This window comes from Elgaria multicarinata, chromosome 6 (assembly GCF_023053635.1).
Source record: "Elgaria multicarinata webbii isolate HBS135686 ecotype San Diego chromosome 6, rElgMul1.1.pri, whole genome shotgun sequence".
NCBI classification, from domain to species: Eukaryota; Metazoa; Chordata; class Lepidosauria; order Squamata; family Anguidae; genus Elgaria; species Elgaria multicarinata.
In genome coordinates this window covers 47,863,651-47,877,377 of record NC_086176.1, presented here as the reverse complement: position 1 = coordinate 47,877,377, position 13,727 = coordinate 47,863,651, and the positions used below count along the sequence as shown (strand labels likewise).

Genomic DNA, 13,727 nt, shown 5'->3' with positions numbered 1-13,727 from the left:
GGGCCAGTACCTCCACTAAGTCTGCTGTCTGAAATACCCACAATGCAGAAAAATGGTTCCTCACAATGGGGAGATGTGGACAATTTTAAATGGCAGTCTGCTCACAGCTGCCTGCCAAGCCCAGACCAGAGAGAAAGGTAAGCAAGTAAGCCCAATCCAAGAACAGTCTGATTTTGGCCCCAATTCTGCACACTCTTCTGAAGGAGATGGAATTTTGAGCTGGGGCTTAAGCCAGCCATTCATTTGTAACTCTGCATTGCTTAAAAGAGCTGTAGTTTTTCTGGCTTTCTTGCCTCCTACAAAGAAATTATCATGCGCGGAAACAATTAGAGTATCTGAGACTTGACCATAACAATCTGGTACGTTTCATACTGTCTCAAGATTATATATCTATATTTATCTGTCCAACATCTATGAGCATGGCTGGCATCAAGGGTAGATACGGTTTGTGGCAAAAATGAGAAACTAAAAAGATTTATTCTGTCACAGTATAATACATTGTAATGCACATGTGCAGATATGTGTGGCAGATCTAGGGACTGTGTCAAGGATGGGTATGGTTGGGCAGTTGCTGAGGAACCACACCCCAGCAGGGGACCGCTGACGAGCTCCCTAGGCTTGCTCCTCCTCTTCACCATTGCAACCTGCTTGTTCACCTGCCTCTCGCTCTGACCCAGGCAGCAGTAATGGTGAGAAGCAGCAGCAGTAGTTGCCACAGCTCACTGACCTGTCTGGCAAGCAAGTGATAGCAGTGATGAGAAAGGATATGAGGAACAATAACAGCTGGTGACAATAGTGGTGAAGAGGCGAACTCAATGAGGACGGGGGCACATTGAGGGTGTCTTGCTCAAAAGTAGGGTGACCATATGGAAAGGAGGACAGGGCTCCTGTATCTTTAACAGTTGTATAGAAAAGGGAATTTCAGCAGGTGCCATTTGTATGCAGGCAGCACCTGGTGAGATTCCCTCTTCATCCCAACAGGGATGAAGGTGCAGGAGCCCTGCCTTCTTTTGTATCTGGTTACTCTAGCTATACGAAGGCCCTCAAAAACCTGGAGCTGGCATTGTCTGTGAGGCCGGCCAGATTGTGTTCTTGATTTTGTCCTGTTAAGAATCTTTTGTGAGACACAAATGCATTTTTGTTTGCTCCACAGGATACTATGGTGATGGTCTAAATGCCATCATTGTGTTTGCTGCATGTTTTCTACCAGACAGCAGCCGAACTGATTACAACTATGTCATGGAAAACCTTTTCCTGTGAGTGATGCGAGCAATGTGGTCAAGTCTTTGGAGATAACCACTGCTTATTTAAGAGATAAGTTGGTGATTTAAAAGTGACACAGGGCTTCAGGAATATCTTTCTTTGACTGCTAATTTGTCTTAGTGAAGCAAATATTTGGTTTGTACATGGAAAGAAAAATAAAATGAGCACATACTAGCTAGGTTCACCACATACTGTGATTGTTCTCCAAGTTTGATCCTAAATCTATGCTGTTTCTGGCTGAGATTACCCAGAGCTGACAGACCAAAATCAACAATGATAACTCTTTTGGTTTCCTTTGGCTTTTGGCATGTTTCATTTTGTTTCACTGCTAACAATAAAAGGGAGTTTCGCCTAACTGCTAGCATTTAAAGGATAATTCTTATATTTTACTGCACAATAGCACACCCATCGAAGCCGTCTTCCAGACCTTGGCCATGTGCATCCACTAGATGCAGAATCCAGCTTTTAGTACACCATCAAATGTCAGAAAGCTGTTTGTAGTGACTTGTCCGAAGTTGTATCTCATTTATATTAGTGGATGCACATGACTGGCCCGCCACCAACAATGAACCTGCATGCACAGGTGTGCCCAAATAGGCCCCCAGTTACTCTGGGGATGACTAGATTCAATGCACACTCAATTTTGTCTGAATAGGTCCACCTTAATGATTTTTCGCGGTAGCTTATACCTGAAGATGATCAACCGTGGAATCCGATATAGTAGCATGGGAGCTGCTTTTTTCTTGTTTCTTCCTATGCCACTTGGGTAATGTAGGAAGGGAGGAACCATGTGGGAGGAGTGGAATCATATGAGAAAAAAACCATACTAATTAAATTGGAAGTGAAACTCATGAGATCCCCCCCCCCCAACTGCTTCTGCCCCACTCGTGAGTTTCCTGCACTCAAATGATGTTATGGGAAGAAGCAAGAGGAAAGTGATCTCCTAGTCACCCCTCTCAAGTAAGAATTGAGCCCTGGCCTGTTTCATACAAAGGAATGGTTTCCCTGAGTTGCCTCTAGCTTTCCAGTGCTGAGATCATAAACCACTTTACTGCAGTAGTAAAACTTCAATCTCAAATGCAGACCATATTGTGGATGAAACACAGGGCAGTGGACCAAGTCTTCTGTTCGAATTTCCAAGCTACACCCATGCCATGCATCATGTCCCAAGGTTGCTAAAGTAATTTCCTACCTTCCCTGGCAATGGAGGTAGGTTTAGACATTTATGTTTCCTGCTTTGTATTCCACCTCCCCTGCTTGAGGAATAAAAATAGCACAACCCTCTTGGTTAAATATCCCAAACTCCAAAAGAGATCTATGCTGATTTTGAGCTGTGCTACGTAGTTACTTAGCATGTGGTTAGAATGACACTTGTACTAGTAGAGCACTATTGATTACAGGTTGTCCCTAAAAACTTTGTTTGTTGTTTATATTATTGTATATACTACCTATATTGTTTATAAGATTACATTACTTTGGTTTTAAGTGCAAAAACAAGTTTTGAAAAGGGTGCTTCTAGACCAGGTTTTTATTGTGCCAAATTTACAGGGAGTCCAGATGTCATGTTCTTCCATTTGTAACCCTCCCTTGTTTTTCCACTGCGTCTTCTGCCCCCACCCTAACACTTAATAGAAAAAAATGTTAAGGGAAAGATGGAAAAGCTGCAGAATACCTTTTCATTGGTAGTGCTAGGAGCCCTCCATCTGGAAGCACTCTTACTCCATTCCCACCCCCACTGATGCTCTCTTTTTTGTTCAGATACGTAATAAGTACTTTGGAGCTCATGGTTGCTGAAGATTATATGATTGTTTACTTGAATGGAGCAACACCAAGGAGAAGAATGCCAGGACTAGGGTGGATGAAAAGATGTTACCAGATGATTGACAGGAGGTTTGTGGGCCATTGCTTGTTTTCTAACTGTTCTCTGTCTTGGCTTACCTATTATGTTAAACTCACCTCCCCCTTTCTCCCTAAATGTGTTAATATATACAGGATTCAGCGTTCGACATGCCACAAAAACACTGTGAAAATTTTACATTTGTTGTGGCATGTCGAAAGGGTACGAATCCTGGCATCGTGTGCATGGCAGTGAAACATTTTTCATGGGCAATCCATTTCATTTTGAAGACCTAAAATATGCTTCTTTTCCAACACAGGTTAAGGAAGAATTTGAAATCCTTCATCATTGTTCATCCCTCTTGGTTTATCAGAACAATTCTAGCGGTGACGCGGCCTTTTATAAGGTACCAGTTCTAAACTGTCAAAAGTGTCAGGATTGTACATTGTTAAAGTTCCATCTGCACAGAACTGCTTTTATTGTGGGGAGAAGGAAAATGGACCTGAGATTGAGGAATCTGTTAAGAGGGAAGTAGTCTATTCATTTCTTTAGAAGACCTCCTAGTGAAATTAACAATAAAATCACACTGTTACTGCCCTATGAAAGCTGATGTAGTGTGCTGGGTGTAGAGACCCTGCCTTTCTACCAAAAAAAATGGCAGTCAAGCTTACACATCCATGTCCAAATCTCAACAATGAGCTTACTAGGCTGCCTTTGGTACATCACTAACTTTCAGCCTCGCCCCCACCCCACCCCTACACACACTCTTTCTGCAATATGGGGATAGTAATACCAATGTACATTACAAGATTCATGAGAGGACTACTGAGATCATCTATGAGAAACACGGTGAATACTCAAGAAGCAGATATACACTATACTTGTCTTTTTAATAGCTAACTGTACACTAAGTGTTTCTGTATGTAACTTTTGTTGGAATGGTATATTGACTGCAATAAATTGTTGTTGTTGTTATATATTCTATAGGCAGTATCCAATCAGACATTAGGGTTAATGTAAACTATGTTGCGCTAGAGTAAGAGACCTCTAGCACAATGCCAACAGCATAAACTGGCAGAATGAGTTTTCCAGGGAATCCTGTCATGCTAGCTAACACTATTGGCATTACGTTAAAGGTCCCTTACATTGGCACAATGTGATTTACTAGTGTCTAACTGGATACTGCCCCTAGGCCTATTTCAAACAGCTGCCTCTAGCTTTCCAATGCTGAAATCATAAACCAACTTACTGCAGTTGTAAAACTTCAGTCTCAAATGCAGACCGTATTGTGGATGAAGCACAAGGCAGTGAACCAAGTCTTCTGTTTGAATATCCAGGCTATGCTCCTGCCATGCTTCATGCTCCATAGTTTCTAAAACCATTCCCTAATTTCCCTGTCAATGGAGGTAGGCCTAGATGTTTGTTTCCCTGCTTTGTGTTCCAATGCCCCTATCTTGAGGAATAAAATTTGCACAACCCTCTTGGCTAAATATTCCAAACTCCCCAAGTGATCTATGTTGATTTTAACTTGAAGTTACATGTATATCTGTAAGATTGTTCACAGGAAGCTTACTGTAGATGTGAAGCTTATAAATGGCTAATTCAAGCTGCAATACTATACACACCTATCCAGGAGTAAGTCCCATTGAACTCAATGGAGCTTGCGTCTGAGAAGATACGTATAGGATCACTCTGTGAGCTGCTTGTTATTGATCATGGGATGAATTATAAGAACTGTCATGATAATGAGTATCTTGTACATTTCTAAATTTATATTGCTTAATTAATGAATGGTACTTCATATTTCAGCTCAAAATTCAGCAGTAAAATACAGTATGTCAGCACTTTGGCAGAACTCAGTGAACTCATTCCAATGGAATATGTAAATATCCCAGAAAGTATTGTCAAGTAAGTGAAGAACATTCAGCGAGTAATGATGTGTTATCTCTGTGAAACTAAAGGGTTTTGACTTTTAGGCAGAATTGATTTTGCCTTTCCAAACCAGATTTCACTGATTAATTATTTCTAATATTTACAGAATACTCAAGATTCTGATCAGAAATGAAAATAATGAGCTTAATATGCAGAATCTTGAGCCCATTAGAAATAATTTGTATTTATTATGATTTATCAGTAATCAAGAGCTCAGTTTAAAATTTCAGTTTGGTTTCTCATGGTAAAAAGTATCCAGGAATCAATTGCAGTTTTAATTGTTTTTGTTGCAATAACTTCATTAGCATAGTCCATTAGTAAAGCTAGAAATGGGGAATATTCTTACTATGGTGCTCTTACTAAATTTTTGTATGACACATGGTAGACATATTACATATTGAATGTGGTATGGATTTTTTAAAACTTATGGTAACTTGCCAATACTACTTTTTCTTCAAAATAAAAGCAGCCAGTTTCAGCCTGCTTTTTAAAATGTGTGAATTAACATCATGTGCAGCTTGGCCCTTAGCAAGTGATTCTGCACGCAAAACCCTTTAGAATGATGATTTGTAACAGTTTAGCATCTCCACCACCACCTCAGTCCTCCCACTGGTATCCCATCAGCCATTGCGAGTTCTGCCAACTGGACTAGGGCAGCCACCAGGATTTTGGTCGCTCTTGCCAGGGGACTCTGTAGTCACTGAAAATAACCAACTGTGTGTGACGAAATAGTCAATGGTGCTCGACACACGACATGATAACCGACAGTTGTTCAAATAATCAACTCTGCACAGCATTGGTTGTTTGCATTAGTTATTTTGTCCCAATAATCAACCGTGGTGTAAAAACTCCTGTCAGGAGTTTTTTCTGTCAGGACACAGTAACCCATCGTTGACTATTTAACCCACTGTTGACTATTTAACCCACCATGGGTTATCGTGGCATCTGAACCTAGGCTATAACCACTACACCACACTGGCAGTGTTATGTTAATGCTATATAATACCTGCAGTAGTAAGAAAAGTTGTAGATACGTTCAAGCAGAAGAGGTGTTGTCCCCCTTGTGCCAGTGTGTTCCATAAAAGAAATAAAGAGTTCCTGCAAAACTAGTAATTGATTTGAGATATCCAGAGACATCAGGTATTAACTATAAGCTCAGAGAAAAGCAATGGAAGCTAAAACTATGGAGCAGTAGCTTGAACCTATCTTCTCTTGTAAATTCCTTCCTGGCCAGGAAATAATATAGTGCAAGAGGATGATGACCAGAGATATATTGAGTGTCACAAATGAGGATGTTCCATTGCTTGGTAAATCAAATTAAATATTTAGATGAAGAATGTTTTTCTTCACATAGCAAATTGCTAGTCTAAAGGACAAGAATTGAAACAATTAATATCCCAACACCTCAGGGGTTCTACAAAAACATACTCCTCTTTTTTGTTTCTTTTCTTCTTCTCCTTCTTTCTCTCTTTACAAAGTCCTCTGCTTGATTACACATTAATACCTATGTCACAGCATTTGGGAGACCTAGATTAGGAATGTTGCAGTCTGCCTCCCTTCCACTTATCCCATCGTCCCCCACCTCCAGATACTTATGAGACTTGTTTAATGCTTCTTAAACAGGCAACCTAAAAAGGGGGAGCACACACTGTAGAGAGTTAAGGAATTAGAGTCCCCTCACAAACAGCAGAGAAAGATATTTCCACAGTACAAATCATGTGAACTGAGGAAACAGGTATTTTGTTTACATTCCATCTAAAACCCATCAACAGGAGCAGCAGGAACCCAAGTGAAAATACTGAATGCTGGCTGGATAGAGTGAATATCCTAGAAATGTGTAAGGGTGCTAACTCTAATTTGCTGCAAGCTCATTGGTGCTCCAAGTGAGATAGGTTTCTTGTTAATTTTAATAATTAATTTGGGATCATTGTGGCAATTGCATATAATTTGACCTCATCTGTTTTTGTCCTTCACCCACTTTTCTTTCGAAAGGTATGATGAAGACAGGTCCTTTCAGAGAAGAGTAAGGTAACATTCTTGCTCTGCTGAAGCTTGTGCTGATGTTTCTAATAGAGTAAAGGTTTATGATGAATCAGCCATTATAGGGCTCCAGCAGTCGGCACACACACAAATATCTCATCGCTATGCATAATGGAACTTCACTTATGAGCTATTTAGATCAGTCATGTCTGATTGAAGTCTGCTAAACTGGAAATATCTTTCACTTGGCTTGTTCTGCAGCTAACTTTAATCTGTTCAGTTCAAGCACCCTTGTCTGCTTTGTACAGCACGCATGCTGCTAGCTTCACAAGCCTGCTTCCAGATAAGCGAAATGCTTGGAAACATGAAACTGAATCAAAGGATGAATTAAAGATCTTTTATTGGTGCAGAATTTTAAAGGCATGTACCTTGCTTGATCTCTGCTCTGTTTTTACCCTTATGCTCTGCTTGCTTCTTCTTCTTTCCCCCTCCCCCTGAAACATCAATAACTTTTACTCACACAGACTGGATGAGGAGCTGAGGGAGGCATCAGCAAAGTAAGGCAGCATTCTGGTAATTGCTGGCATTATATTATCTTACTATAAAGAAAACAATGAACAGTGCAATCCTGTACATGTCAGAAGTAAGCTCCACTGACTTCAGTGGGATTTACTGTCAGGAAAATGTCATAGGGTTGCAGCTTAATTGAACTATATGCACTTAATGGTCAAGTCATAACTGTTATGTGAAAGTGTCATAGTTTAGCGACTTGGTTTGCACAGTCAGTTTATATTCAGCTTTGATATCCAAGAAAAATATCAACTGTTCATCTACTGAAAGCCTTGTCCTGTGTCTTGGCATTTCAAGGGAGGGAGGGCTGATTTTGTATGTCATCAGAATACATAAAACCACTTTACTCTGAAGCAATTCCACTGAAGCCTCTTCAATGATTGATGATCATAAGCACATCATACATCCTAAACATATTTACTTGAAAATAGGCCCCATTGATTTCAGTGAAACTTACCTCTTAATCAAATGTGCTCTGTTGACAGCTTGAGAGGTTTTCCTTAAGCAAGCTACTCCACTGACCTTTTTACTTAAGATGATTTATCCTTTTTCAAATGACCTTTATTAAACAAACAAATATATTTAGATTGATGTACTCAGCTAAGCTGGATTCTAATGTAACATCTGGCAAATTGAATATGAAAAAAGACCTTGTGGAAAACCAGATGATCCTGCTGACATACTCTAAATCAGGCTGGGACTACTGAAGATCACTACAAATTATCCAGAGAATATAATCCTACTGACCTCCAAGACTTTGCCATTTTATGGTCAAGATGAATAGTGGTCCATACCATCCCAAGAATGGAGGTCTGTAACATGGTATTTAACATGGAAAGCCATATTTCATTAGCCTGGATATTGAAGACAGCAGCCTTATGTTGGAAAAAGTGTTTCGGCTATGCTTTGGCTGTCAATACAATTGCATGAGCTTTAGCAATCCCAAAATGCAGCCTTTGTTTCCTTGAGGTTAAATAATGATAGTATTACAACAGCTGCATGGCTCAAAGCAGCCAAAAAGAGTTTAAATTTACTGCCAGAGGATGACTATGTGATACAACGCAGAATTCTAGTGCTTGACTTTAAAGATGGACCTACCTTGAATGGTGCATAGAATGGCTTGTACCAGTTTAGCTATAGTGACTTCCTATGCAAGACATGTAGATGAAAGCCAATGTGCCATGTCACCTATCAATTGCAATCCCAGTTCAACAGATGATGACTGCATACAAGGTTTTTTAGCTTGTATCAACAAAGCTGACTTCATGATTGTTCAAAGTCTTTACTGTGGCATATGGTCATCTGCCATCTTGACCTCATGTTGTTCCCATCCTGCTCTCTTTCAACCTATTATGACATACTCTAGCTTTGTGCTATGCTGCTATACTGCATCTGGTGATGGTGACCCAAATTGGTGCAGCAGCACTGACCTCTGGAGATGTATACAAGAAGGCATCACATTTTAGTCTACAGAACCTTTTTGTTGTAACACATTTTCCATACTGCCTTAAAGATGCAATTGTATAAAGATAGCTGTCTTGCAGCTCGACACTATGTATGCTTATGCAAAAGTATGTCCCTCTGCATACAACAAGGTTTCCTCCAAGGCAACTGCCCATAGGATTGGGTTGTTAATGTATTTAAAATGGCAAATTGTTCACAGTTCAGTAAATCTTCTATGCACCACCCTTGTGACTTCTTCCATTGATTGAATCTACAGAAATAGCCATGTTAATCTGTTGTAGCAAACAACAAAGAGTCTTGTGGGAACCTTAAAGACTAATAGGTTTATTGTGGTATATACTTTTGTGGGCCTTTGGGGAGGCATTTCTTCTTCATTCTGTAATAACCTTTGTCCCCTAACTCTTAACTCTAGTATCAGAGGCAGTAAGCCTATATATAGACCAGTTGATAGGAAACATGGGTGGGAGGCTGTTGTTGCACCTGTGTCCTGCTTGTGAGTTCCTGAGTGAAAGCTGGTTGGCCACTGTGTGAACAGAGTGCTGGACTAGATGACCCCTTGGTCTGATCTAGCTTGGCACTTCTTTTGTTCTTAACTCCCATCAGCCCCATCCAGCGTGGCCAGCGTTCATGAATGCTGGCAGTGGTGGTCCAAAACATCTGGAAGGCACCAGGCTGGGAAAGGCTATATCATCATGATACATAGGCCTAATCACCTACCCAGTTAAGCAGGGTTGCAGAACTCTCTTAATGTGGAGAGGGGGTGGGAGAGACTGTTTTCTACCAGGCCCTTCACAGGCCAGATGACATTGATGAGCATGGCTATACCCATTGACATCATCACCCTATCCTCTGTCTACTTCACACTTCCTCTGTGTTGAGAAAGGCATGGAGTTTTGTAGTTCTCTCTCTCTGCATGGAGAAAAGGATTTGGCCATCACTGGAGGAACGCCCAGGAGGTTCCCTAGGCTGGATTAGGGAACCTGAACTGGCCTGATTAGCCCCACAGGCCAAGGGTTCTTTACCCTTGCACTTAGATGAACACTTCATGTACCATGGACCATGAGAAGTTGTCCCACAATACATTTAATATGTCTTTAAAGTAAATTAGGTACTTCTCAAAATGTCTAAAGAGAACACAAGAGAAAGAAAAATGTTTACTGCTTTTCATTTTCCCTTGCCTTCAGAGCGAGCTGTCTTTCAAATGAGCCAGAAATAACCTCAGTCCAGCAGGAGTAAGAATTTACTATTAATGATGCCATTATGCTTGAGTATTGTTTCATGATCATGCAGTGCAAGAGCCATTGAAGAACTGGGTAAACTCCAGGTAGTCTCTTCCACATCCAAATGCTTAGATGCTCCCTTTTAGACTGCAGTTCAGGTTGTGTTCAGAGAAAAGCTAACTTTCTCAATGTAGTTGCCTAAATGCAGTGGCACACTTTTACGTAGTGTGAGCTATCCACACATGAGGAAGATTCCCTAATGTTGGGGCTGATACGATAAATGTGTTAGCCCATTCAACTTATTTCATTAACAGTTCAACCCTGTGGACGTGATTTGCAGCTTTGCACTGAGGAATATCATTTTTATTATGCACTTCTGGAGTGTACCCAGCCTTGTTGTTGTTGGTCCTTTTGTGCTTTCATATGTATTCCAAAATCATTCATCTAGTTGTGTTTTTATTTGCCTTCATCTGTTGTTTGAATAGCAAGTGGGGAATAGTTTTATCAAAACCAGAAGTATTTTGCATGTTTTTAATTCCATTTTCTGATTCAGAAAACATCTCTTTTGAACACACACACACGAATGTTTAAGAAAACAAAAACAAAAACAAAAGTAGTACATCTGGTAATAGTTCCTTATTCCACAGAATACAAAAGACATGTCATAAAGGAGCCAAGGCTCAGATATTAAGGAAGGGCGCAATCCTATCCATATTTAGACATGAAAAAGACCTACAACTCTCAGCCAGCCAAACTCCGATGCCTCTTGCATTGTTTTCAAATGATAATCTGCCATTTTAAAACTTACTGAAAATGTGTTAATAAACCCAACTTGTGTGATAAGCAGCGCCATCTGCTGGCGGTATCAATAAAACATATGGGATGGAAAGGGCATAAACAAGGGAAGGGAATGTGTGTATATTGCCTGTCATAAAACATGGAAAGACTGCAAAAGAGATAGCCACGTTAAGGCTGCAGGATTTCCGCTAAATGTGGAGAAGCCTTAAACATGCATAGGATTGCACCCTAAATTAGCCATGCTTATATCCCATTGAAATCTATGGGACAAATGAGTCATGACTAACTTAAGTCCCTTTCCACACTTACGGGTGTAGAGGGAGGGGGGCGATCCCACACCTACTTGCTTCCGGGATCATCTCTGTGTGTCGAAACTGAAGTGTGACATCCTGGATGGGAGGAGGGACATCGCACCCACCATTTTTTAAAAACACACACAACAACAACAGGACCCGGAGTGCACTTGCGCTCCAGTGCAAAAGTAAGCACAAAATGTAAACAGTGAGGACAAATAAGCAAGAGATATAGCCAGCCATTGTCAAACACCTGTCAGGCCATAATACATGGATGTTTTCAGCTCTGTAGGGCATAAGTGGTGCAGTCCTGTATTAAAATAAATGTAGTAATTAAATGCTCACAACATGGCTGCTATAAACGATAAATGAATCCCAAAATAATTATCACCAGACGTACATAGTCACATTGAAACAAACATACTCTTAAAAGAACCTGTCCATTCTTGCCACTGTGTGTAAGATGTTGTGTATTGATGATCTCATGAGGTACATTGATGTGGATTTTGGCATTTTTTATAAACTAGCCATCAAAATACTACCTGATTGCTTAAGTTACGGACTTCATGCTGGACCTCTGCATCTTTTACTTCTGTTCGATTGCATGTTTGTTGACTCAAACCTGGCATGATTGGCATGATTGAGCTGTAACTTAAGAAAGAGGGAAAGGTCAGGAAGCATGTTTATGGAGTACAGAAAGTGGTTGGAAGCTGTCTGAAGTGGTTCTACTTTTAAAGTGAACTGTCTGGGCCTGGGCAGTAGTCAGACGGGGCACTGTTTTGCACCTTTGTATATGTGTGCTGCCCTCTGCTCTTTAGAGGAAGTCCTGGATGGATGCAATTGTTACAATCAATGTACACTGTACTAAATGTCCCCCCTCCTGCTTTCTTTTTCTTTCTTTCTTTCTTTCTTTCTTTCTTTCTTTCTTTCTTTCTTTCTTTCTTTAAAGCATTGACATGAAGCTGAAAGGAAATCCCTAACTTCCTTGGCAAACCGAAGATTTTTTCCCCATATGTTCGATGTGCCTGGGTCTTCAGGATGGGGACAGCTTTGGCGTCTCATTTGAGCACAGTCTTCCAGGATCTTATCTACGAGCCTTTTTCTATTTCCATGAAGTCTGTGCAAGAACAGTTCCTGGTAGATTGTAACCTTTGTTGTCTGATTACTCAGTCCTTCTTGAGATTAAAAAAGAGGGGTTGCTGCTGCCGCCAGATAAGCAGCGACATGTGAATTATGGCTTGGTGTATTATTATCTTCAGGGGTGTTATGTGCAATAAGGAAATCTCTTTCATTTTGGATTTTTTCAGTTCCCAATTATGTTGCCATCTATGTGCCTCACCTGTGATTTTGCTGATTTGATTTGTTGTTCCATTTCGTCTTTAACATATTAACATTTCTCTGAGATCAGTCTTAAATGGCAGTACATATCTACAGAACACTGACAGCGCCTTCCCACAGTGTTTATCATTCAAGTTATACATGTCTGTACACAGCTTAAAGATTATCTCTTGGTAGAGTGAACAAAGGATAAAAAACATTTGTTAACAACTCTTGAGATTATTTGTTTTGGGATCTATATATTTCTTTTAGCATTTCTGCATTGCCATCTAACATTTGGGGCCCTTGTCAGAGCAGATGTCGCCAAAGGTTCTCTTAAATGCTCTCTTCAATCCTGATGTAGCACTATGTTAACTTGTTCCTTGGTTTATGTCAATTTATGCACTGCTTGGCATACCTCCTTAATATGTGAAGTTCTGAGAAGAGTGCATGTCTTGTGAGGGCCAATCCTGTGAAGTACTGAGAATCGATTCCTACAGAAGAGTGGACCCAAATAAGCATCAGACATTTCACACCATCTTTCAGAACAGGGGTGGGCAGAAAGTAGATCTCCTGATGTCTTGGACTTCAGTTCCCAGCATTCTTGATCATTGGCCATGCTGACAGGAGCTTTTGGGCATTGATGTCCAAAACATCTACCTTCTGCCCACCCGTCTTAGATATTTGAGAATGCTGAGATTGTTCTCAGTTTGAATTTCTCAGTGTGCCTAATACCATGAACTCATGTTCTTGGCAGGTATTCAGGCTATGCAACTCAGAACAAAAGGGGGATTATCGATACAGGTCTTTTACCCTTATCCCAAATACAGTTACTCATGTGTACTCACCTCTGAAATGTTTGTACTATGAAATAAGCTTTCTGAAGGATCAGTTACTTGCAATTTTGCCATAGAGGTGTCCTTTCACAAGATCTTTTTATCGCATGGATATTAATAGTAAAATAAACCTTGTGGTGATTCTTCTACCTCATGTGAATTAGCTCCCAAGGCCTCCCTTCAGTACTACTTGATTCCTACTTAGACTCTGTTTTGA

The 13,727-nt window shown here is 40.4% G+C and overlaps 1 protein-coding gene across 5 annotated transcripts in view; it reads left to right on the top strand.

Annotated features, from left to right (window-relative positions):
- The window catches only part of PRUNE2 (prune homolog 2 with BCH domain), a 137,325-nt gene extending 124,573 nt beyond the window's left edge, over positions 1 to 12,752 (top strand). For 4 of the 5 annotated variants that reach the window (XM_063129363.1, XM_063129364.1, XM_063129362.1 and 1 more), the window contains 7 exons: positions 1,154 to 1,256; positions 3,022 to 3,153; positions 3,420 to 3,506; positions 4,910 to 5,008; positions 7,025 to 7,060; positions 10,231 to 10,278; positions 12,307 to 12,752. In XM_063129363.1, the coding sequence (XP_062985433.1) occupies positions 1,154 to 1,256; positions 3,022 to 3,153; positions 3,420 to 3,506; positions 4,910 to 5,008; positions 7,025 to 7,060; positions 10,231 to 10,278; positions 12,307 to 12,337 (536 nt within the window). In that variant the 3' untranslated portion in view covers positions 12,338 to 12,752. The remainder of the gene's footprint in view (positions 1 to 1,153; positions 1,257 to 3,021; positions 3,154 to 3,419; positions 3,507 to 4,909; positions 5,009 to 7,024; positions 7,061 to 10,230; positions 10,279 to 12,306) is intronic. The other variant, XM_063129365.1, reaches the window with a different exon arrangement.
- The last annotated feature ends 975 nt before the right edge of the window (positions 12,753 to 13,727 follow it).